The sequence below is a fragment of the Triticum urartu genome, chromosome 4 (genome assembly GCF_003073215.2).
Source record: "Triticum urartu cultivar G1812 chromosome 4, Tu2.1, whole genome shotgun sequence".
Lineage (NCBI taxonomy): Eukaryota > Viridiplantae > Streptophyta > Magnoliopsida > Poales > Poaceae > Triticum > Triticum urartu.
In genome coordinates this window covers 433736251-433761671 of record NC_053025.1, presented here as the reverse complement: position 1 = coordinate 433761671, position 25421 = coordinate 433736251, and the positions used below count along the sequence as shown (strand labels likewise).

Below are 25421 nucleotides of genomic sequence, written 5' to 3'. Positions count from 1 at the left end.
GTATTCTTGGTTCTTCTGTGTAAATTGCTTCTTTTTGTTTGTAGAAATGTATTGATGCAAGAGAAATAGTCATATGATATGTTTGATTTTATGTATCTCAGTATCTGTCATGCTTGTGTATAAATGTTATCAAAATGACCAAATTCGTTTTATTGTGTCTCACCAACCAAACACTCGGATGTAATCATTCCATTCCATCTATTACCTTAACCAAACATAAAAATGAAACCGACCCATTCTAGTGAAATAAAATGTCATGACATTTCATTCCACTTCTTTCCACAACCAAACACACCCCAAACCGGTAGCCTCCCCTTTGTTTTGTAGGATTTTTGTAGGAATTCTATAGGATAGGATTTGCAAAGGAAAAATTCCTTTGAAGCCCTTTGGTTTGTAGGAATGGATTCCTATTCCTATGTAGGATAGGAATCAATCCTTCACGTTTTGGAGAAAAAAAACATTAGGCCTCCTTTGGTTCATAGGATTAAAAAATTATAGGAATAGGAAAGTCATAGGAAATGAGATGACATACATCTCAAATCCTATGCATAGGAATAGAAAAGGAGATGCCCTTTGATTTACATCATAGGATTTTTTTCATTAAATCTAGGCTAATGTTTATTTTCCTATGAAATGTGAAGGATAAGAAGAATTCCTTCATAGGAATAGGATTTCATTCCTACAAACCAAAAAGCTCTAAAGAAATTTTTCCTATAAAAATCCTATCCTATGAAAATCCTACAAAATTCCTCTAGCCTAGACTCGATGGAAAAAATCCTATCCTATACATTAAATGACATCTTTTTCTTTATAGGAATTGACATGCATGTCATCTTACTTCCTATGATTTTCATATTGATGTCAAATTCCTATCCAAACGGCCAGATCTCGCGTCTCCGGTCGACGCCGTGAAATCCCCCAATGCCCCTCTCCCATCATTCCGCCGATCTTCCACCCGCCGCGCGCAAAAGACACCTCCCCAGGGACATTCCCGTCAATTCAGGCAGGTCACGGAGGACGCAAAATTCCACGCTCCCGAACCAAGCCGGCGAGTCGGAGGCGCCTTCTCTACGCCACCGCCGCCGCGTGGACCAGCCCGAACAAACCAACCTCGAGCTTCTCGCCGTCCCGGGAACGCACGTGCCCCGGGCGTCCACCACGACGCCTCGATCCGCCCTTGTGCCTTCATGAGACTCCTCCTTGTCGCGGCGGCCCTGGTGGCCTGCGCCGCCGCGCACGAGCACCACGGCGAAGCTCCCATTTGCGCCGGCGGCGGTGGTCGCGTGGTCGCGGAGTTCCGTCCCGGGGAGGTGACCCTGGACGGGCACCCCGCCGACTGGGAGGCCGTTGAGGCCTCGGAGTTCGCGTTGCTCCCGGCGCTGGACCCCGACGACGACAAGGCCTACACCGGTGGCAAGGTCGCCGTCAAGGTTCGCCCCCTGTGTCCCGCCATGCTCTCTCTCTATAGCTCCCCGTACGGGAATTTGTGGATCTCGAGAAACAAGGTGGATCGTAAAAATATTAGCTGCCTCAGTTGCTGAAATGATGACTAGTGGATGCCTGAACTTCGATGCTATGCGACAGCGTTTGGCGTGTACTGTCGAATAAGGTGCACAGTGTCATTTGTAGTACTCCCTCCGTCTGGAATTAGGCATTCCGTATGTGTGATCTCTCGCAAGTGGTGGCTTTGTTTAACTTTTGGATGGAATGGACTGTGTGTGCAGGCTGTGCATGATGGCGTCAATGTTTTCTTCATGCTGCAAGTTGATGGGGACTATGCTTACACTAAAGGGTACTTCCACTTTTTATTTGGTATACTTCTGTTGGTTTGCATGATACAGCTAGTGGAAGTTGTATTGCCTTTTATGGTCATTCTTTTAGTTCTGAGGTGTGCCAAATTTGGTTGGAGACATTGGACAGCTCTACTGATTTGAAGTTTGATGCACAAACTCTCCCAGCAAAACTGCAAAGCTTATCTCTTTCTTTTCCTTTTGCTTGGAGCATCAATTTCTTGCTAAATTGTTCTACTTCAATTGTAGCCATGACAGTTATGGAGGCTGGGAGATTATACATGAACCTCAGTTAGTTGTATTACTTGGCTATTGCATGATATTTTCTCTTATGACCTTATCTTCGTAAAAAGCCTGATGGTGGTCTGATTTATTTGAGATTGTCTTTTGATCTTATGATTGGAGAAAACAATTATATTCTCAGTGTATGCATGTTAGCCTTGTACCATTACTTCTCAGCTATACAGGTCTGCAGCAAGTATCCTGTGCTTTTGATTGACTTGTTTTGTATATTGCAGTGAAAGTAAAAAGTGCCCCTCTGTTGCTCTGATGTTCCAAGTTGGAGAAAAAGCCACATATTACAATGTAAGTTTGATTTAAGCCCCTTTATTCCCAACTCTCAAGTCACGGTGCTAAATGCTAACTATATGTGTCAGTTTAGTGCTGCTGAATGTTAAAACTAGTTATTGGTAGGAACTAGGGTTCTACCGGGTCTAGGCCGGAGGTTGTACGGGAAGGAGGGAGTTGGACGTGGACGAACACGCGGCGGCCGGCGGCTGGGCGCCGTCGTGCGTGTGAGAGGAGGCGACGGCGATGATAGGAGGCGGCTAGGGTTTAGTGTTCCGGCTCCTCGGGGAGCCGGGCAATAGAATTGTCTTATTGCTTGATTTCTAAAAGAGTCTTTACAACTGTTTATATAATCACGATGCTAATAAAAATAAGATAACTTTTGGGCTAAGCCCCTAACTAAACCTGTCCAGTGGGCCTCCTCCGGGTATAAGTTACCCCGGTCATAACATCTCTCCCCGCCTGCGCAAACAGCTCGCCCTCGAGCTGGAACTCTGGGTAGTGTTGGCGGAACTCGTCGCGCTGCTCCCAAGTGGCCTCCTCCTCCGGAAGGCCGTCCCACTGGATCAACAAGTACCACACCCCGCGACGTAGCTGGGCCTGCAATACCTTCGCTGGCCAGGGAAGGAGGCGGCCGTCGGAGGTCGGAGGAAGCGCTGGCGTGGCCGCCGGTGGCTCCCCATGGAAGGGCTTCAGCAGCCCCACATGGAAGACGTCATGGATGCGAGCACCGGCCGGAAGCTGAAGATGGTAGGCCACCTTTCCGATGTGCTCCAGCACGGAAAATGGCCCGGCGTAGCGAGGGCCCAGCTTGCGCTTCGCGCGCGGGTCAAGTGACTGCGTAGAGCGGTGAAGAAGGCGCAGCCACACCCAGTCGCCCACCACGAACTCCGCCTCGCGGTGGTGGCCGTCGTAGTAGTGCTTGGCCAGCTGCTGGGCTTGAATGAGGTGTTGCCGCACCTCCGCAAGCATCTTGTCTCGGCTGCGAAGAAGGTCGCCCGCCGCCTCCGTCCGAGCCGTCTTCGGGTCAACCGGCAGGATGGGCGGGGGCGGTCGGCCGTAGACCACCTCGAACGGCGTTGCGCGCAGGGCGGAGTGATAAGACGTGTTGTAGCAGTACTCCGCCCATGCGAGCCAGTCCACCCAAGCGCGAGGACGATCACCTGTGACACAACGCAAATACATGGCAATCACCTTATTGACCACCTCGGATTGGCCGTCCGTCTGAGGATGGAAGGCCGTGCTCAGGCGGAGCTTCACGCCCGCCATCTGGAAGAGATCGCGCCAGACATGCCCCGTGAACACCGGGTCCCGGTCGCCGACGATCGAAGAGGGAAACCTGTGGAGGCGGACGATGTCGTCGAAGAAGGCACGACCCACAGATGCGACAGTGTAGGGATGGCCGAGCGCGATGAAGTGCGCGTACTTGGAGAAGCGGTCGACCACCGTGAGGATGACGGACTTGCCGCCCACCTTGGGGAGGCCTTCAATGTAGTCCATGGAGATATCAGCCCAAATCTGAGAGGGCACCTCCAAGGGCTGTAGCAGACCAGCCGGCCGCAGTGTCTCCGTCTTGTTGCGCTGGCACGTCACACAAGACCGCACCTAGTCCCGGACCAGGGCCTGATCACCGGGGATGTAGAAGTCGGCGCGGAGACGCTGGAGGGTCTTCTGCACACCCTCGTGGCCGGCCGAGTGGGCCAGCAGCAGAACCTGGTGACGGAGGACGCCGTAGTTCGGCACGAAGAGACGGCGCCCATGCAGGAGCAAGCCATTCGCCAGGCGCCACGGCTCCTCCAGGTCGCTGGCATGAAGGCGCTGCCGAAGGAGCTGAGCGTCCGGCGCGTCCGCGGTGGCCCTGCGGATGTCGGCGAAGAGGGCGAAGGAGGGCCTCGAGCGGATGCAGAGCGCCGCCCCATCGGAGTCACCGACGACTGCGTGGTGGTCGGCGTCGCGGCGGGACAAGGCGTCGGCCACGGTGTTAAGGCGGCCCGGACGATACTCGACGGTGAAGTCGAAGCCAAAAGAGCTTACTGATCCACTGGTGCTGCGGCACGGTAGACAGCCTCTGGTCCAATAAGAACTTGAGGCTGTAGTGATCTGTGCGAATCGGAATGACCGGCCCCAAAGATAGGGCCGCCAGTGGCGCACGGCCTGCACCAAGTCAATGGGCTCCCTCTCATAAGCCGCGAGCTTAAGATGGCGCGCGGCGAAAGGCCTGCTGAAGAACGCGAGCGGTCCGTCGCCCTGATGAAGGACGACGCCGAACCCCACACCGGAGGCGTCGCAGTCCACGACGAACGGGACCCGTCGTGAGGCCCCCTTGAGAGCCTCGAACGCCTCTGTCGCCTCTGCATCCCAAGCAAAGGCGTCGCGACGCAGCAGGCGCGTGAGCGAGGACGCGATGAGGCCGAACTCCTAGATAAATTTCTGGTACTACCCCGCGAGGCCCAGGAAGCCGCGGAGAGCTTGCGGTGAGTGCGGTGTCGGCCAGGCCACGACGGCCGCCACCTTGTCGGCGTCCATAGCAACCCCCTTGGCCGAGATGATGTGGCTGAGGTAGGCGACTGAAGGCGTCCCGAACGAGCACTTCGAGCGCTTAAGATGAAGATGGTGCGCTCAAAGCTTGTTGAAGACGATGGCGACGTGCTGAAGGTGCTCTGCCCACGAGGCGCTGTAGATAAGAATGTCATCAAAGAAAACGAGCACAAACCGACGCAAGTAGGGGCGGAGGACGTCGTTCATCAAGGCCTGAAAGGTCGCTGGGGTGTTGCAGAGGCCAAAAGGCATCACCAAGAACTCGAAGTGGCCGTGATGAGTCCGAAACGCCGTCTTGGCGACATCGTCTAGGTGCATCCGCACCTGGTGGTAGCCCGATCGGAGGTCGAGCTTGGTGAAGAAGCGCACCCGATGTAGCTCGTCCAGGAGCTCATCGACCACTGGGATAGGAAACTTGTCCTTGAGTGTCTGGGCGTTAAGGGCGCGGTAGTCGATGCAGAAGCGCCACATGCCGTCCGACTTGCGGACGAGGACCCGCGCCGAAAACGGCGACGTGGAGATCCGGATGATGCCCAAGGCTAGCATGAGCGTCCACTGCTGCTCCAGCTCGTCCTTCTGCAACTGGGGATAGCGGTAGGGGCGCACTGCAACCGGCGCTGTGCCCGGCAAGAGATGAATGCGGTGATCATACACCCGGGCTGGCGGAAGGCCCCGCGGCTCGTGGAAGAGGTCGCGGTGCTGCTGCAGGAGGTGATCCAACAGTGGGTGCTCGGGTTCGGCGGCGGTCACGGCCAGCTGCATCGCTGGTGAGGCGCCACCCATGCCCTCCCACCGGACGCGGCGACCCAGGCGCCAGAAGGTCATCGTCAGGGCACCGAAGTCCCAGAGGATGGGACCGAGGGTCCGCAAGAAGTCGACGCCGAGGATGAAGTCGAAGCAACCCAAGTCGATGCCGACGCACGTGATGGTGAAGTGCTCGTCGCCGATGGTGATGGGCATGTTCCGCGCCAGCCCATGGCACCGAAGGCGGTCGCCGTTAGCCACTGTGACCCGAAGTTGCTCCCCGCCCGTCAGCTGCAGCGCTAAGCGACGCATGGTTGCCTCGGGCAGGAAGTTATGCGTGGAGCCCGTATCCAGGAGGGCCACCAGGCACTCACCGTGAATCATCACCGGCAAAAGCATAGTCTGCTTGTCGCGAATGCCGGCAAGCGCCTGGAGCGAGACCACGAGCGCCGTCGCCGGAGTGGGCGCGGGGGCGGCCTCCGCAGCAACTGGTGGCGGACCGTCGGCGGGTGTGTCCTCGACATAGTCGGCCACCTCCAAGTAGAAGAGGCGCGGGCAGACGTGGCCCGACACGTAGGGCTTATCGCAGTTATAGCAAAGCCCCTGGCGACATCGCTCGAGCTGCTCGGCCGGAAAGAGCCGGCGGAAGGGCCGCGTCGTAGCCGGAGTGGTAGTCGTTGGAGCGGCCGGGGGCAGCTGGCCCGGCACAGGTGGTGTCGGAGGCAGCCTGGCGGGCTGTCGGCCACCCCGAGCCGGCGTCGCCTGCTGCAAGGCTTGCGCGCGACACTCGAAGGCGCGGACGTAGTACATGGCCGTCTAGAGGTCCTGGGGTCCCCGAAGCTCCACGTCCACGCGGATGTGATCCGGCAGACCGCCGACGAAGAGCTCGGCCCGCTGCTGAGCTGTCACGCCCGGTGCGTGGCACGCCAGGGCCTGGAAACGGTCGGCGAAGTCCTGCACTGTGGAGGTGAAGGGGAGGCGGCCGAGTTCCGCCAGCCGGCTCCCGCGTATCGGCGGCCCGAAGCGAAGGAGGCATAGCTCGCAAAAGCGCTCCATGGGGGCATGCCGCCCTCGTCCTGCTCGAGGGCATAGTACCACGTTTGTGCGGCGCCCCGGAGGCGATAAGAGGCGAGCAAGTCCGGTCCAACGCGAGCGTGCGTTGCCCTCGGAAGAATTGCTCACACTGGTTGAGCCAGTTGAGGGGTTCCTCGGTGCCGTCGTAGGTGGCGAAGTCGAGCTTGGCGAAACGCGGCGGTGTCTGAGTCTGACCGCCGTGAGCGTACGGCTCGGCGGTACGGAGCAACGAAGAGGATGGCGCCGGCCCGGTGTGCACAGGGGGTCCCTTGTGAAACGGTGGCCCGTCGAAGCCAGCGTGGGAACCCGTGGAGCCGGAGGGCCCGCCGTAGGGCAGGGTGGGCGCCGGCTGTTCCGCGGCCATAGTGTAGACCGGCTGCGGTGATGACCCGGCCAGCCAGGCCGGAAGCTGGGACGGCGAGGGCGGGAACCGAACCTGCTGGATCGGAACGCCCGCTGGCGCGGTCGTAGCGGGCCCGCTGCTGGGCGGGGGTGGCGCCTGCCGCTGCGGCTGCGTGAGGGCGACGGACGCTGCGGGAGCCGCGATGGCCGGTGACGGCCACGGCGGCCATAGCGGGGTGGTGGTGGGGGGTGGTTGCAGCTGCAGCTGGGGCTGCAGCGGCCCGACCAGCGCCGCGGAGGCCCCCGGGTGCGGTGGCTGCCATGGCAGGAGAAGGGGCCCGGTGGCGGTGGCGAGATCGCGGAGTGCTCCGGTGACCTCCTTCGGAGTGAAGACGGCGGTGACCGGCGCGGCGGCGGTGGAGGCGCGCTGGCCGTCGTGGACAGCGGGGCGGTGGTGGCGGTGGGCAGCGGGAGGGTTGGGGTGGGCGGCGGCAAAGACATGATCGCAACCGAGCTAGCTGATACCAAAGTGGTAGGAACTAGGGTTCTACCGGGTCTAGGCCGGAGGTTGTATGGGAAGGAGGGAGTTGGACGTGGATGAACACGCGGCGGCCGGCGGCTGGGCGCCGTCGTGCGTGTGAGAGGAGGCGGCGGCGATGACATGGGGCGGCTAGGGTTTAGGGTTTCCGGCTCCTCAGGGAGCCGGGCAATAGAATTGTCTTATTGCTTGATTTCTAAAAGAGTCTTTACAGCTGTTTATATAATCACAATGCTAATAAAAATAAGATAACTTTTGGGCTAAGCCCCTAACTAAACGCGTCCAGTGGGCCTCCTCCGGGTATAAGTTACCCCGGTCATAACAAGTTAGCTTTATTTCTTCCTGTACTATGTACTGGAGAAGCGCCTATTGAGCATATATGGATAATGTTGTTTTACCTTTTTTGATCTATTATTAAACCATATATCTCAAACTTGGAGCTATTTGCCTTTTTAGATGGGAGGGTGCAAGGATTTGCCTGGTTCATGTACGAGAAAAAGTTGCAGAGATCATGAGGTCGACATTATGCACTTTTCAGTTGGAAATGCTATTCCTGGACGTCTTTATGGTGGCAATCACATAGATAATGCAGCTGGAAACGGAGGTGATAGGTAATTCTAATGTGCTCTCTGTTAGAGTTATAATATAAGTCATGTACCCCTTTGTATTTATCCCGTTGTATAAGGGGTTTCCTGCATATGTTCCACACCTGTACATGTATATATATATATCGGCCTATGGCCTCATGGGAATACAAGTTGCATATTCCTAACATGGTATTAGAGCTTTAGGTTTTTTTTAGCACGGGCAACTCGTGCGATCCAACCCTGTGCCGCCGGCCTTCTCCTTTGTCCGGCTGTGCTGTTCCGGCGTTGATCTCCTGCGGCCTCTTTCGTCGCGTCGCAGCCGCTGCCGCTGCTTCTTCCATTGGTCAACGCCCTCCCTCCCACGCTCGATCTCCATCAACGCCCGTGGTCGCTACTCTGCCTGAAGTCCTGATCCAGTGGGAGGATCCAACCGCCAGGTCCCGCCCGTGATCCAGTCGCCCGGTCCCGCCCACGATCCAGCTGCCCGGTCCTGCCCGTGACCCAGCCGCCAGGTCCCGCCCATGATCCAGCCACTGCTGCAGCCGGGTCCCAACTGCTCTCGATCAGTCGCCAGGTCCCGATTGAGACTCCTGATCGTTGGCCACCACTGATTCCTTGGGCCTGATCGAGACTCCTGCCGCAGTTGCAGATCCAGGCTCCTGATTATCGGTCTAAAAAAAAAGGCGCGATGTCTCTGTCCTCGGGCTATGTTGCTGTCCCTCGCTGTCCGGTGATCTTTGATGGTACTAACTACACCGAGTTTACTGGCTTCATGCGCATTCACATGCGTGGCATCAGTCTTTGGGGTGTTCTTTCTGGCGAGGTCTGCTGTCCGCCACGTCCAGTTCCTCCGGTGGCCCCTACTCCGCCAACTCCATCGGTTCTTCCTACGGATGCTAATCAGGCCGCCAAGGATGCGGCTAAGGTTGCTGATGAGGCTGCTGATCGTGCTTATGATGAGAGGGTTTTGGCTTATGAGGAGGCTCTTCAGACGTATCATGGTGCTCTGTCTGTTTACACCCAGTGGCTTGATGATGATGCTCGTGCTGCAGCTGTTCTCACTGCTAGTGTTCTGCCTCAGTTTGCTTCTGAATTTCTGGGTCTTTCTACTATCTTTGAGATGTGGACCCGTCTTCGTGAGCGCTATCAGCCCTCTGGTGATGCCTTATACCTCTCTGTGATCCGTCAGGAGCATGCTCTTCAGCAGGGTGACTCTACTGTTGATGACTTCTATGCACAGAGTTCTGCTATCTGGCGCCAGCTTGATTCTCTTCGTAGTGCTGGGTGTCGTACCTGCCCCTGTTGCCAGGCTGTCCAGGCCAATTTGGAGTTTCATCGCGTCTATGAGTTCTTGTCTCGGCTCCGTAAGGAGTTTGAGCCCCGGCGTGCTCAGTTGTTTGCTCGTGGCCGTATTTCTCTCATGGAGGCGCTTTCTGAGATTCGTGCTGAGGAGACTCGCTTACGTGGTGTTGGTTTGCTGGAGGTTCCCTCTGTGCTCGCTACTCGTGCTCCTACGCCACTTGCTCCATCGACCCCTTCTCGCTCGAGTGCTCCGCCGCTCTTGCCCACTCCTTCTGGAGGCTCAGGTCGCCCCCGTTCACATTGCGCCTATTGCAACAATGATGGTCATCTTGAGTCTCAGTGCTACACGAAGAAGAAACACCTGCGCAAGGCTCGATCATCATCTTCCGGGACTTCGTCATCTACCTCGACAGCTTCAGCCATTGCTTTGACTGAGCAGGATATTCTGAGACTTAAGCGTCTGCTCGCGGCTTCAGGTTCTTCCTCGACGGGTACTGCCGGTTCTGTGACTGATGCTTCCCGCACTGAGCAATCACCCTCTACACAGTCAAGTACATCCCCCTGGGTTCTGGACTCTGGAGCTTCTTTTCATATGTCTTCTCATTCTTCCACTTTGTCCTCTCTTTGATCACTGGATTCTCCTATTCATGTCTTCACTGCTGATGGTACTCCACTTTCTGTTGCTAGTAGAGGCAATCTTACTACTCCTTATTCTGTTCCTGATGTTGCTCATGTTCCTTGACTTACCATGAATTTGTTTTCTGCTGGTCAACTTACGGATTCTGGTTGTCGCGTCATCCTTGACGTTGACTCTTGTTCTGTCCAGGACCGTCACACGCACACTCTGGTTGGGGCTGGCCCTCGCCGCCGTGATTCTCAGGGTCTTTGGGAGTTGGACTGGCTTCATGTTCCTTCTGCTGCCACCACCATCGCCAGTTCTTCCGCTTCTGTCGCCTCCGTCACTGGTTCCTTCCAGCAGTGGCATCATCGACTTGGTCATCTGTGTGGTTCTCGGTTGTCTTCTTTAGTTCGTCGAGGCCTTCTGGGGTCTGTCTCAGGAGATGTCTCTTTAGAGTGTCAGGGTTGTCATCTTGGCAAGCAGATTCAGTTACCATATTCACATAGTGAGTCAGTGTCTAAGCGTCCTTTCGATTTAGTCCATTCTGATGTATGCGGTCCGGCCCCTTTCGCTTCGAAAGGTGGTCATAAATACTATATTATTTTCATAGATGATTTCTCTCGTTACACATGGCTTTATTTCATGACTTCTCGTTCTGAGGTGTTGTCTATTTATAAGCGTTTTGCTGCCATGGTTCATACTCAGTTCTCTTCACCCATTCGTGTTTTTCGTGCTGACTCCGCTGGCGAGTATATCTCTAAGATGTTGCGTGGTGTTCTTGCTGAGCACGGGACTCTCTCTCAATTCTCTTGTCCTGGTGCTCATGCTCAGAATGGTGTGGCTGAGCGAAAGCATCGACATCTTCTTGAGACGGCTCGTGCATTGATGATTGCTGCCTCTCTCCCGCCTCATTTTTGGGCTGAGGCCGTCTCCACATCCACCTATCTTATCAATATACAGCCTTCCGCTGCTCTACAGGGTGGTGTTCCTTTCGAGCGACTTTTTGATCGTTCTCCCGATTATTCGATGCTTCGCTCGTTTGGTTGTGTTTGCTATGTTCTTCTTGCCCCTCGCGAACGCACCAAACTGACCGCTCAGTCTGTTGAGTGTGTCTTCTTAGGCTACAGTGATGAGCATAAGGGCTATCGTTGTTGGGATCCTATCGGTCGTCGGATGCGTATCTCTCGAGATGTGACTTTTGAAGAGTCTCGTCCCTTCTACCCACGCCCATCTTCCTTGACTTTTTCAGTGCAGGATATCTCTTTCCTCACTTTTTCTGACTCACCTATCACTCCCGCCGAGACTGTACCTCTCCGTTCCACTTCCTCTCCTTCTCCACATCTAGTTGATTTGCAGCCACCATCATCCCCGGTCTCCTCGCCTCGCATGTCACCGGGTTCTCCACCTTCATCTCCGGTGACTTCCTCCCCGGTCTCCTCTCCCAGCCTGTCACCGGATTCTACACCTTCATCTCCGGTGACTTCTTCGTCGCCACCTCCTGATTCTACCTTGCCGATTCCTCCTTCTATTATTCCATCTTTTCCTCAGCATTACACTCCTCGTCCACGACCAGTTGATGCCTCTGTGGATGGGTCGTCATCTTCCTCTCAGCCTACTTATGGCTTGCGTTCTCGTCCTCGTCCGCCTGTTGATCGCTTTGGATTTCCCACCGCTGGTGCTGCTGTTCTTGAGCCGACTTCTTACCGTCAGGCTGTTGTTCATCCTGAATGGCAGTTTGCGATGGCAGAGGAGATTGCTGCTCTTGAACGCACTGGTACCTGGGATCTTGTTTCTCTTCCTCCCGGAGTCCGTCCGATCACTTGTAAGTGGGTCTACAAGGTTAAGACTCGCTCCGATGGTTCTCTTGAGCGTCACAAAGCTCGTCTTGTGGCTCGTGGTTTTCAGCAGGAGCATGGTCGTGATTATGACGAGACTTTTGCTCCTGTGGCTCATATGACCACTGTTCGTACACTTGCCGTTGCCTCTGCACGCCACTGGTCTATATCTCAGCTTGATGTTAAGAATGCCTTTCTTAATGGTGAGCTGCGTGAGGAGGTGTACATGCAGCCACCACCTGGGTATTCTGTTCCTGATGGCATGGTATGTCGTCTTCGTCGCTCTCTCTATGGCCTTAAGCAAGCCCCCCGCGCCTGGTTTGAGTGCTTTGCCTCTGTGATCACTGCTGCTGGTTTTTTAGCCAGTGCTCATGATCCAGCATTGTTTATTCACCTTTCTCCTCGTGGACGGACTCTTCTTCTTCTTTATGTTGATGACATGATCATCACGGGGGATGACCCCGAGTATATTGCCTTTGTAAAGGCCCGTCTTAGTGAGCAGTTTCTTATGTCTGATCTTGGACCTCTTCGCTACTTTCTTGGGATTGAAGTCTCTTCTACCTCTGATGGCTTTTTTATCTCCCAGGAAAAGTATATCCAGGATCTTCTTGCTTGTGCTGCTCTTACTGACGAGCGCGTTGTTGAGACTCCTATGGAGCTCAATGTTCACCTCCGTGCTATTGATGGTGATCCTCTCCCTGATCCGACGCGTTATCGTCATCTTGTTGGCAGTCTTGTCTATCTAGCTGTCACTCGTCCGGACATCTCTTATCCGGTTCATATTCTGAGTCAGTTTGTCTCTGCCCCCACCTCGGTTCACTATAGTCATCTCCTTCGTGTTCTTCGATATCTTCGAGGCACGATCTCTCACCGTCTATTCTTTCCTCGCTCCAGTTCTTTACAGCTCCAGGCCTATTCGGATGCTACATGGGCTAGTGATCCTTCCAATCGCCGTTCACTTTCTGCTTACTGTGTTTTTCTTGGTGGTTCTCTCATTGCCTGGAAGACGAAGAAACAGCTTGCAGTTTCCCGTTCGAGTGCCGAGGCTGAGTTGCGAGCAATGGCTCTTTTGACGGCAGAGGTGACTTGGTTACGGTGGTTACTTCAGGATTTTGGTGTTTCTGTCACTACACCGACTCTGCTTTTATCTGACAGTACAGGTGCTATCAGCATTGCACGCGATCCTGTGAAGCATGAGCTTACCAAGCATATTGGTGTTGATGCGTTCTATGTGCGCGCTGCTGTGCAGGGTCAGGTTATTGCTCTTCAGTATGTGCCTTCCGAGTTACAGTTGGCGGATTTCCTGACGAAGGCTCAGACTAGAGCACAACATGGCTTTTATCTCTCCAAACTCAGTGTTGTTCATCCACCATGAGTTTGAGGGGGGGTGTTAGAGTTATAATATAAGTCATGTACCCCTTTGTATTTATCCCGTTGTATAAGGGGTTTCCTGCATATGTTCCACACCTGTACATGTATATATATATCGGCCTATGGCCTCATGGGAATACAAGTTGCATATTCCTAACACTCTCATGGTGGTTGTATAGTTATGCATAGTAGGATGTGAAGATTTGTTGTTGAAATACTTGATTCGTGCAGATTTGGCCATCTTGTTGATGTCTATTCATGGAATCCCCATTGCCGCTACCTTGATGGTATAGGCCCTAAAGGTACTCTGCTATTTGACACAAAGAAATTCTCATACTTTTTATTTGAAAAATTATTTAATGTTATTACATGCATTTTCATTTTTTGTGTGCATTGACATTCTGTGACAACCTTGCATAATGGTTTGCATTTCAGAAAACAATTCAAATGCTCAAAATGATTGGCATGGGGCTTGGTGGCACAGTTCCCTGACCTTCCATTCAGGTAGGTCATTGAACATCATCACTACATTCACATTTTATCCTTGATCTCATGATATCTAATCATGCATTCTTTACCACATGGTTTCTTGGAGAAGCTAAGAAATGCACGTATGTGCAGAAGCAAATAAGTACACAAGGAGGACATGTTCTCATGTTCTTAATGCCCGCATCCTCTGCCCTCTAATTTGCATGCTACTTAATGAGTTTCAATTGACAGCATGTGAAACATTATCTCTGGAACATTCGACTTTTTTGGGACCTTCGATAGCGTGAACTTGATTAAAAGGCAAATCCGCCCAAGTAGAACTAAATCATTTTACTATCATGTGAACTCTTCAGGTTTTGTGGATGATGACAGTCCTTATGGAAAGAAAGATGACAAAGGCACATATTACTTTGAGTTCTCAAGGCCCCTAAGAACAATGGACCAGTTTCAGCAGGTGTCTTATCTACTACTATTTTATTACATTATTTTCCACACTATTACATGAAAACCAGCATACCCAGGGACATGTGCAGAAATGAAGTTATAGTGTCAAGAAACATTCATATCATTGTATTTCTGTTCCTTCGACAACTAGATCTGCAATTTGCCAGCCTTGCTAAGGAAACTGTGTGCATGCAACATTCCCGTGGTTGGGTGATTATCGGAAATGTCTAGTTTGTACTATAAGATACATGCACCGTATGACAAAGTTATTGCCATGGTACACTTAGGACACACAACCCACTTAAATGGAGACTGTTTAGATGCTTGGGCAAATATCTGTACTGGCACGGTACGTTCATATCTTCAGCAACACAAGTTCAAGCACAGCCTCTTACGATGATGGTCAGTTTGTGTGGATCTACTTCAAACCTGCGAGCTGACACACACAGGGATTAATGTGTCTCAATTGCACGCTTCAAGATTATACAACACCTTTCAAATAATTAAACATACCTTTTGGTCACTAAATCTGTTTGGCACTTAAATGTTTCTTTGGCTATGCAGGATGCGCAGTTCACAATAGGCGAGCCCAGCAGTATGGCCGTAGCTTTCTGGTACCCAACTGACGGCAAACCATGGAGCAACTCCCAGCATTACTCAGCCAGCTGCGACTGGGTGACTCTGGACATACAGCCTTCATTGGAAGCCGCTCGATACCGCCCAGCCCCTAACCGTTCCTGGGATGCTGCGACCGCCTTCGCCTTGCTCCTTTCAGTGGTGGCCGTTTGCGTGTCTATCTTTGTGGGCTACTCAGCTTCGAAGAACAAGAGCGGTGTCCAATTTACACAGCTGGCAGACATCTAGTTTGGTTGCAGGAATTATTTCGATTGCGTGCCAGCATTTCATGACCCACGCCATCCATATGTGAGGCTAATGGGTTTGTAAGATCCTTTCACACTTGGACAGAGGGATTCCCCAGTATAGTTGCGTCGGGATAATCTAGTGTAGGACACAGAAAATACACAGCCAGTTTCGATTGTAACGTGCAGCGCACATTTTCTGTAAATGATGTATTTCAGTTCATACTGGCAGTCATTGTTATTTTCTGCGGGGAAATAGAGAGATTTGATACTCATTTGGCGAAGTACGACAAGCCAACAATTTGGCCAAGTGCATACTGTCGGCCATTTTTATTTTCTGTAAATGATGTATAGTCAATGCATACTGTCGGACATGATAATCTGGTAGTCTAGCTTTCTCGCAAAAAAAAAAGTTTTGCGACAGCGATCTCTCACTTGATGTTTTTCCCTCTGGCGTTCATATTAGGCCAGGGCCCAAGCAAGAAGAAGAAAATCTTAACCGGTCGCGGGCCGGGAGAGACCCCTGGAAGCTACAGTATGCTGGTCCCATCATCGGCCCGTGAGAATCTAGTTGCTAGGGTTTTAGGCGAGATAGCCTCTCCCAAGGTTTTTGCGCAACCTGCGGCACGGCTCACCAATGGCTTAGCGGTTCCGGTTAGTAGCAGCCATTCGTGCCCCCATGTGTTCCTCCATGGCCGACCCAGCGGACGCCGCCACAGCACCGGCGAACGACGACGACGTCGACGATCTCTACGCCGACCTCGACGACCAGGTGACCGCCGCGCTGGCCGCGGCTGGGGAGAGCGGCGGCTCCAACGCCAAGGACTCCGACCCGGCCACCGACGCCGAGGCCGACGCCGACGCCATCGAGGCTGTGGATTTGGGGGACGGGCTCGCGGGCTACAGCAGCAGCGACGAGGAGAGTGAGGATGACCTCCACATCGTGCTCAACGAGGACGGCTGCGCGCCGCCGCCTCCTTCTGCCGGCCGGTGCGAGGAGGGGTGGGCGGAGGAGAGCGAGGAGGGGGAGCTTCGGGCCAGCCTCTTGAAGAGTCTATCTGCTAAGGACGGCGGACAGCGCAAGGTATGCTTCGCGAATTTGTGAGGGATCGCTACTTGCTAGTGTCAAATTCGTCGAAACAATAGCTAATTTTTGCTCTTCTACTAGTTAATTGGGACGTGCTGAGAGTTCCTGATTTTTCAGTACCGGTCTCGGTACACTCCATGGTTTAGCATCCCAAATTCTGTTGTTCTGATTTCTGATACATTAGTAGTAGCTTGGAAATGCTATTTTGTAAATTAAACGAATTATATAACTAATTTGGATGAATGATGGGGTTTTCCATGTAATTGCGATTTCCAGCTTCACGGCCTCCACTACAAGGGACCTCTTGACAAAACAACAGTGGCAATCACAGGACAAGGTGATCTAGGTCACCAGCATGCGTTTCAGAAGGATTATTATTTTTTCTTGCCAAGAAACAGGTATGCTCCCTTCTCTCATTCTAGCACAAAATCCATAGAATTGTGTAACACGGAACTTTGCTACTCATGTTCTCGTTGCGATAGCGATACGAGTATTTATGGCTTTGTTTGGCGATTAGACATTGGATTATTTATGACCGTTGCTTGCTTATTTGTTAGCTGCAACTAATTGGCTGGTCTTTCGTTCTGCCTTTCTATCATTATTAGGATATGTAGTTGCACTTGCTTGCTTATTCGACCATTCTTCTATTATTTCAGGACGGTTTTCGACATAAACATTGAAGCATTTCAGCAGAAGCCTTGGAGACAGCATGGTATAGATCTTACTGATTACTTCAATTTTGGTCTGGATGAAGAAGGTTGGAGAAAATATTGTTTTGGCATGGTAGGTTTCATGACCCATTTTTTCTTCACATTTGTGTTGGGACTTTATAATTTGAAAAATTGTGATAGAGAAACTTTACTGTTTTTTTCCTGTAGAAACAGTTCACACAGGGAGCCAGATCACTTGCAGAAAAATCGTCAGGAATGGATCAGGTGAGAAACAGCCTTGAAGGTTTGTCTGTGTTCTTATTAAGAATTTTCTTACATATCTTTGCATCCAGGAATCACATCACAATCTTGAATCTAGTAAGCTAATGCCAAAGTCAGCAATTTATTCTGGATTTGAAGGAAGTAATGACGTTGCCAAGGTAATATGAAGTTAACTTTTCTTGTGGTGGAAGCAGTACATGAATTATATTCAGTCTATGAGAGCTAACTTAATACTGCACATCTAGCCAAAGGGTAGAGCAATCGATGTTCAAGGTGGTCTGTTTGAACGTCTTCCGTCAGCAGATATGTGGCGTCCAAGAGAAAGGGATTCTGATGTTGTGATACAAGTATGTTTCATCAAGGCGTCTAATATGTTGCTGCTATATCTCCTGATTTATATCTTATTACAAGTTATTCCGATTGTACAGGTAAACATGATGCTTTCGCCTTCAAATCACTCCACTTCTGATGACAACTCAACAGTAAATGACAAGTGCATGACTACTGAAAGGTATGCAGAGTCGGAACTACATGTTCCTGTTGTTTTGAGAAGGTTATACTTGTATTTCGCAAAATGATTGCTGAGCTGACCGTATTCTTAATCACAATGAATGCAGAGTATTGGTTAACGATCCCGGCGTCAAATGTTTGAAAGACACTAACCATCTGGTGGACAAGGTTGTTCCTAAGGAAGTGCTTAATGGAGGTTCCTCAGAGTGTACTGGGAGCAAATTGGATACCAGAGATTCAGCTTCTACAAGGGACCATTTTTCTAGTCCTCGTTATTCTGACATGCTTTCTGAAGAATCAACAGAAGATTGCTACTTTAAGAGAGCTAATAGATATCCAAATTCCAAGGCTACTTGTTCAGACACCAAGCTTAAGAATGTGTATGCCAAGTCTGATTTTTGCCGCCATTCGAGTAAATCAGACCAAGAAAGTGCCAAGGGTGACAGTCATAGCTATACCCCCTCTCCTGCTGATGATAGATATGACAAGACAGATGAACCTGATTTCATGTCCAGTGGCGTATTTATGAATCGTCAAAGTGATCACCGTCTCCTTAAATATGGGCATCAAGAAAGAAAAGAACAGAAGCGGAAAGGTTCAGCTTATGTAAGGCATGATGCGTTTGAGAAGGAAGAAAAAATAGCATATAGCTATGCTAGCAGGTATGATAGAAAGCATGAAGAGAAAAGATCTAGCTCCACTTTCCTTGGTAATGATTGCCGCAATGCTGTTCACAATCAGGTTTATGAAAGACGTGATTATTCACCTGCTGAAAGAGCAGCTTTGAGAAATGGCGTGCATCGCTTTAGTACCATCTCTAACCATCATCACGACCGTTTTTCTAGGCATGAATTCAATGATGACCAAGATGATCTGCAGAGGCTCTCATTAGCCAAAGGGTGGCAGCGACGCCATGATCACGGATATGGATACAAGTCAGTGCAAAAGGCTGAGCTTTTTGATGACATTGATAGGCACATGTATAGAGAAAGTTATTACCAGGAAACTAGAAGAGTCCGACATGGCCATGATGAGGATGATGAACTATTCGATTACAATGACTACCGATTTGGTGAGTTCTGTGGACCTGAGGTTAGACGAAAGTATCGAAGCAGAAGATCTGCAGAAAGCAGTGATGAACATTGGAGACATCCTTACCACTTCGTTTCGCCTCCTCGGGCAAATGACTACCCCCAGAATCCTGAGAGAAACTGGTCTTCTCCTGGTTTAACTTCCTTGAGCTCAAGAAACAGTCGAAATGCCAAATTCATGCAATATCATCATGATGAATACTATCAAAATAACAAGCACCATAATTCTTCAGCTCACATTGACAACATTCAACAATCTGTTTCATTCACTGCTGCCCCCTCTGAGACTGGTTATTGTATTCTTCCAGTCAAGAGGAAGCTCCATGCTGGTCTGGGTTCGATGAGCCGTAAAGATCTTCTCGGCATAGCAATTTCAAAAGGGAGAAGACTGAAGCATGACCAATTCATGATCAGTGATAGGAAGCTTTATGCTGTGGAGATGCACAATTCTCCAAAGGAAACTGTTAGAGAAGCCATTTATAGTTTCAGTGATATGAGAGATAGTAATACTATTTCAAACATTCACGATGAAAGAAGGCATGAGCACATGAATATTCAGCCCAAGGACACAGCTAGCATCCGCTTGAATGATAGGAAAAGAAAGGTAAACTTTGAGGAGATAAAATCAGAAATGTTGTACGCATATATAATATTCAATATATCTTTTTCCTTAAGTTCTTATTGTGGCAAGAGGGTGATTTCAACCAGCACATATGTGCACATAAAAAGGGAAGAAAAGGAGTGGGGCTTTATGCTGCTCAAAACTGAATTGCACATAGCTCAGTATGGTGGTGGAATTTGCAACTCCTCAGTTTTCTTTGAAATTTATGTTTTTATCTTTTAGGGGCATTTACGCACTTCCAGAACAATGCACACTCTCCTTTGGTAAGCTGTTTCTTTAGATGGTCTGGTCTCTAGTGGGATCCTACCAAAGTTTGGTGTCAATTTTAAACCAACTTGGATATCGGTCAGATATAGCTGCTCCATGTCTGTAAACAAGGCCTGAAATAACTTAACAGGATTCTGGATTTTTGTTGTTTACGGGTTGGCCTTTTAGCGTTTGTCCATATTATCAACATTTTGATTGGTATTTCTGAACTAGGGCGTGTATCGGGATAACTACTCTCTAGAGGATAGCCATGGACACATACTTAACAATATCTGATGCTATTCTCTTGCTGTTTAATAATCTTCTCGCACTTTAATGTACGCTCACAAGGTAGTGTTAGCTTCTTTTCCACTGCTGAGATTATAGCCTGCTCTGGCATCTGCATACTTATCTCCAATGAGTGATTGTATTAATTTGCACCACTGTCGCACATGGTCAATGAAATGCCAATTTCTCTTCTACTATAGTATCTTCAACACATATGATGCCTGGAATCCTCTGCTTCTAGTCAGTCACAGTACTTGGATCTTACAGTAGCAGGACATGGTATGCACATGGAGATACACAATTTCATGATGTGCCAACACAGTGACGGTGAAATACATGGGTTGAAGTTCTGCGCATTCGTACTTTGTAGATTGTGTTCTTGTATTAATACATGCTAGGTTGCTTAGCAAGCAATTTATATAGATATTTTAAATACAACTATAGAGGTCTATGTGCTGTACATTTGTGCTATTTTTTTGTGATAATGTTTGTCTGTGTGTGCGTTCTATGTTGGCTGGTAGGTTTGTTTTTAAATAATAGTGACCTAGTGTGTGCTGTGAATATGTAACATCATTGTTGCTGGCTGAAGTGTTTGGTGTCCAACGTGTGCCAAGGACCTAATGTCAGCATACTAGTGCTTTGGACTTTTTGACTGGCTTGTTCATGTCAAGTATTTGAAATTTGATAGATCCAAGCTCAAGAAGTGACAGTTTTCCTCCCTATGTACTTATTTTCATCATGAGAATATTGTACCTGGTTTGGTTTGTATGTCTGACCATTGATGAACTCAGTAAAATGTACTACAACTAAAATTCCAACTTGTCATTTCCAGTTAAATTACAATAACCATTGAACTGATCCCAAATTCATTTCTTCTTAGGGATTGACTATTGTACATTTTTTATATATTTTTTCCCATAAAAGATAATCTTAAATCAATTTACATTTCTGCTCTGAGGCCTGAGGTGAGACATTGTTCGATTCTTACATGACGTCATACATTTTATTCGGATATCCTCTCAGATCTTAATAACTCAAACTGTTAATGTGTTGTCAGTTTTGGTGACATTTGGAGATTATTATGGTTTAATCTTATTCTGCTCTCTGTTGAGCTCTGACTGCACATTCAGTATTCAAGTGGATAGCCTTTTAAACTAGTGCTGTACTTTACTTTCACCTAATCCTTTTACTATCATCTGGCATATCCCTGTTAATTTTTCTGTTGTTGATTTGTTTGACAAATAGTAGCATTTACTATCCCATAGGGGCAGATTGACTGTGTCACCGAGTCAGTACAAAGGCACCCACTTGTAACTATCGTGCTCATACAAGTGTCCTCACTAGTATCTTGATTTGATGCCACATGATTTTATCTCCCGAGGGTCTAATATAATGCCTAATTACACTTAAGTATGCCTTTACTTAATGTATAAATCTATTGCAACTCAATAAGGTCTGAGTTAACACACATTACACATTGCTATAATGCTGATTGGTTTCATTTGCCAAGTATATCAAGTAACATGAGAATAAATTTAGGTTTTTCTTGCTAGATTCTCAAATTCGGAATTTAACGAGATTCAAATGATTATGCTACATATCATCAATCCATGGCAGGTTCCAGTGCACACTGATTACTGACTGGAAATTCATGTATATGCTGTGACTATCATGTTTTGATATTTTGATTGAGCAAGATTGCAGTCAAACTACTCGAGTTTGTTATTGGAACACCAATAACTCCAATGAAATCTCTGAAGTATGCGCTGATGTATATGAAAGCTTGGGTTTTAAATTCTAACATGACATGCTGAGAGAAAAGGGGTTTCCTGACAATGTTGTGGTATTGACGTTCCTTTTGGTCTTCATTTTAAAATAATATAGGTCAAAATTAGATGCTCAATAGGACTCTTAGAAATATTCTATGTTTTGCTGCATGTTTAATTTGATAAACCAATTTGAGCTCAGTTCAGGCTGTGTCTCCTCTTCTTTCTTTTTATTTTTTTATATTCTAGGAATTTTTCTGCTGCCCTTCTCCATATACTTTTAATAGTTCATTGGAATAATCGCCTTTTCTCTTACATAATTTGTTTGTACTAGTTATTTTTGTGAATATTCCCAGTTACTGCTTGTGGTGAGGTGTATATATACCTTCTGGATCCCCCAGTAGAAATGTTTTAGATTAATTAGGTGTAAATGGGGAACACCCACAGTAGTTCGTCCAGTTCAATTGGTTTTCCTTGTCAGGGAAAAAAGACACATGGATGGTTAAGCAATAGGATATTATGTCTTAAGTAATTATCTCTTCGTATTTACTTTAGTGATCTAAGACGTCTTATAAAAGTTTACAGAGGGAGTATGATTTATCTTATCAATAAAATAGCCAGAACTTTGCTACTTGTAATTTACATTTATGTTCAGGTTCATATTTTCAATCCGTAGTATAGATTAAGAACATGTTCATGTCCATAAAAATGATAGTACATGGTTTATATCCGGCTGACTTAACACATGCAGTTACTGGTAGAAAGCATTAATTCTTTCTGCGCCTGTATATTTTGCTTAATATTTATACTTAGAGGAAACACTTAGTTATAATATATATGTTGTTTCTTTTTGTAAAGCAGTGCTGCATCACCAAATATTGATCTCTCAGACACTTAATTTAGCAGCTAATATCCTATAAGTAATCCTACTGGTTGCTGAAGAATAGGATAGGAATATATTTCTTTTAGGTCGCGTTGTAAGTTTACCAAGTTTTATCTGTAACTTCTGTATACTGTATTACGATATTATCTTATCAGATGTTTGATGTGCCCTGGTAACTACTACTCCATTTAAACAATCCATTTAAACCCTGAAGTAATACAGTATACGGAAGTTACCGGGGCACACTGAAGTAGAAAATGCGACAGATGTGCCCCGGTAACAATATGTGCCCCGGTAACAATCCATTTAAACCCCGAAGTAATACAGCAACAATAATCCATTTAACCAATTATCTTATCAGATGTCCATTTAAATGGAGTAGAAAATTGACAATTATTGTTGCTTAGTAAACAGTCCATTTAAACCCTGAAGTTCATTTTTCAGTTTGAAATGAACTCCGTTGTCTAGAGCCCAGATATTTGTAACCCCGAAGTCTAAAGCCCAGAATTTGTAACCCCGAACCTTAACAACCAATCCCTTGCTTCCTTTTTGGGTGTTTAGCTGCATTGGAGCCCATTACTGCCCAGTAGACCGGATTTGATCAGCCTTCAATGCCATTTTTTCTAAAGAGAATACCAACATTGCCCCTATCTTCCCATACCACCAACACTTTATACTTTTCTCCTTCTCTTCTCATGCCACCAGCCGAAGTGAGGGATGCCAAAAAAGGGGGTGGGGTCAGTGTGCAGAGTCCACCTGTGACGTTGCTCGGGGCGGAGCGCGCGTTAAGTGGCACTCAAGGCCACAATGGCGGTGGTTGCATCATTCTCACATCGAGGTGGCACCACAAGTGCAGAATCGTGCGATTGATTGAAGGAGGGTGATGAGCAAGGAGGGGACATAGTGTATCCACGAGTAAATGTTTGGGACTCACTGTTTGGCAAGCATCACCCTTTTCCCTGTGTGCCAAACAAGCTGTCTAAGTTGGTTCGTATTAGGAAGTTCAGGGTCCTGAATTTAGGGACTGAAAGTATGAGCACACATCAAACCGGAGGGTTTATAATGGACTTATTTTTCTCTCTGTATGCCTATTTCTGGTGCTTTGTTAACATGGCCATCATTGTAGAATCTTAACTGTCAATGCTAAATTGCTGCTGATTCTTGTGTCCCGGTCCTTTGCTTCTACTACACATTGTGTATTAGTGACAAGGAGTAACTGTCAAAGCTTTAAGAGCAGTTGTTTACCCAACAATGGAACAGGAATACAATTTCTCGCACTATTTGTGTTTGCCATTTCAGTACAAGTCGATGTGCACCTTTTTACCTTATTTTTCTTGCATGCATGCTCTCACCATCTGTGGACTTTTGTTCCTCAATGCTATATTGTCATTTATTGCAGTTTAAGCTCCAAGGCAATGAGATAAGGCGAGTTGAAAGTGACAATGAGGGATGTCTTCCTGCAGACAAGAATTTGCACAGTTCCAAACACAAGGATGTACATCAGAAAGCACAGAAGGTGAAACTGAATAGAAGTTACTATCAGTCAGTCTGCCAGGGCTTGGAGAAAACAACAAACCAAAGACGCCAAACTACCAAGGAAGAAGATGAGATTGAGGAGGGAGAAGTGATTGAAGAGGACCATCAGGATACTGCTCCAAACAGAAAACCTAACAAGCCAAGAAACACAGCATTGAAATCAGTGATTGAAGCAAGCTCAGGCGGTCAGTTAGAGACGATTAATGCAACCTCAAAAGATATTTGCGACAATGGAGCTACAAGGGAATGCGACGAGAAACACATACTCAAGGTAATGGAAAAGATGCAGAAGAGAAGGGAGAGGTTCAAAGAAGCTGTTACTGTTACTCAAAAGGAGCAAGACAATGGCAAGGATGAACTGTTAGCAGTTGCGTGTGGTGCGGACGATGTCAAGAATCAGCGACCTGCAAGGAAACGTCGTTGGGGCGGCAATGGTTAGATGCTGAACTAACCGTGAGTCAGGCATATTTTGTGCCGAAATATCGACTTATGGTACTTGGGAGGAGCCAAAGTGCCAATGTTTTTTATGAACTAGATGCCGCTGTCATCTAGCGATTCAGGTTGAGACACTGTAGATTGAATATGTTTTGATGCTTGGAACAGGAAACAGAATGTACAAAGGCATTCACATATTGCAGTTGTAATTGACCTACAGTTTCAACATTTTTGTCAGAGCAGTCAGCTAATAAGATCAACGGCATCAGACTGAACATCTGCTCGTCTTTCCTCAGGAGAGGGTTACTTCTTTTTTTCCCTTTCCTTTTTTTTGCTGCGCGGGGAATTCTGACACTATCTCTCTTGGGTATATTTGGCCGTGGTCTCTACATATGGACATAGTGTCGCTCTGTTGGTTGCGGAGTTGTCGTAGTGTGCTGCCGTATGCCTGCTTCATGTCTTGGTTGTGTTTTTTGCATGCATTCCTTGGGCTCCTAACTGCAGTGTGTTTTTAAAAGTAGAGTATGGTTTTTGCCGCGGTTATGTTGCTTCATGTGCTTATTAAGCTGTACTGGCAGCCTAAGCGAGTGTTATGCTGGTTTATTTTGCGTGGATTGCTCCGTAACCATGGCAAAGCCGCAAAGATCGCTTGAGTAAAAAAATATCATCCATATTCATACCTGCAAGTTATTGTTTTTCAACTCAGGACTGGTGATATCTCTCGCAGCGTGTCAAAAATGAGATGTTGATCATTTCAAAAGACAAAAAGAGAAAGAAAGATATGTTGATAGTTTCATGGTACATCCCCGGTGACAATCACAGGCAGGAACGGGACGCTTCTCTTTTCCTTGGAAAACAGGAGACGGGCATCCCGCCTCGTGTCCAATCGCACGCCGAGGCGAAGCACTCGTCCCGAGAGGTTTTG

At 48.4% G+C, this 25421-nt stretch overlaps 3 protein-coding genes across 4 annotated transcripts; 2 read left to right on the top strand and 1 right to left on the bottom strand.

The window, feature by feature from the left end:
• Positions 1–957: 957 nt before the first annotated feature.
• On the top strand, positions 958–15375 carry LOC125551893. Its single transcript, XM_048715280.1, has 8 exons — positions 958–1430; positions 1725–1792; positions 2309–2375; positions 8050–8204; positions 13539–13609; positions 13743–13811; positions 14150–14250; positions 14805–15375. Exons 1-8 carry the CDS (start codon positions 1188–1190, stop codon positions 15102–15104), a joined length of 1074 nt encoding a protein of 357 aa, XP_048571237.1. The 5' UTR covers positions 958–1187; the 3' UTR covers positions 15105–15375.
• On the bottom strand, positions 4970–7518 carry LOC125551892. Its single transcript, XM_048715279.1, has one exon. It carries the CDS (start codon positions 6447–6449, stop codon positions 4977–4979), a length of 1473 nt encoding a protein of 490 aa, XP_048571236.1. The 5' UTR covers positions 6450–7518; the 3' UTR covers positions 4970–4976.
• A 299-nt stretch (positions 15376–15674) lies between the features above and the next one.
• LOC125551890 (FIP1[III]-like protein) lies at positions 15675–24773 on the top strand. 2 transcript variants are annotated; one of them, XM_048715277.1, is made up of 9 exons: positions 15675–16184; positions 16464–16585; positions 16844–16970; positions 17072–17122; positions 17191–17277; positions 17365–17466; positions 17548–17630; positions 17737–19324; positions 23925–24773. In XM_048715277.1, exons 1-9 carry the CDS (start codon positions 15780–15782, stop codon positions 24498–24500), a joined length of 3141 nt encoding a protein of 1046 aa, XP_048571234.1. In that variant the 5' UTR covers positions 15675–15779; the 3' UTR covers positions 24501–24773. The 2 variants fall into 2 exon arrangements, with proteins under 2 accessions (XP_048571234.1, XP_048571232.1); XM_048715275.1 differs by having other exon boundaries at positions 15676–16184; positions 17066–17122.
• The last annotated feature ends 648 nt before the right edge of the window (positions 24774–25421 follow it).

Bases quoted from the DNA above. Each gene is read 5' to 3' on its own strand.
- LOC125551890 (XM_048715275.1), top strand. From the start codon at position 15,780: ATGTGTTCCTCCATGGCCGACCCAGCGGACGCCGCCACAGCACCGGCG. The intron at 16,185-16,463 runs GTATGCTTCGCG...TGCGATTTCCAG, and splicing joins AGGACGGCGGACAGCGCAAG to CTTCACGGCCTCCACTACAA. The intron at 19,325-23,924 runs GTAAACTTTGAG...CATTTATTGCAG, and splicing joins TGAATGATAGGAAAAGAAAG to TTTAAGCTCCAAGGCAATGA.
- LOC125551892 (XM_048715279.1), bottom strand. From the start codon at position 6,449: ATGTACTACGTCCGCGCCTTCGAGTGTCGCGCGCAAGCCTTGCAGCAG.
- LOC125551893 (XM_048715280.1), top strand. From the start codon at position 1,188: ATGAGACTCCTCCTTGTCGCGGCGGCCCTGGTGGCCTGCGCCGCCGCG. The intron at 13,812-14,149 runs GTAGGTCATTGA...TGAACTCTTCAG, and splicing joins TTCCCTGACCTTCCATTCAG to GTTTTGTGGATGATGACAGT. The intron at 14,251-14,804 runs GTGTCTTATCTA...TTGGCTATGCAG, and splicing joins CAATGGACCAGTTTCAGCAG to GATGCGCAGTTCACAATAGG.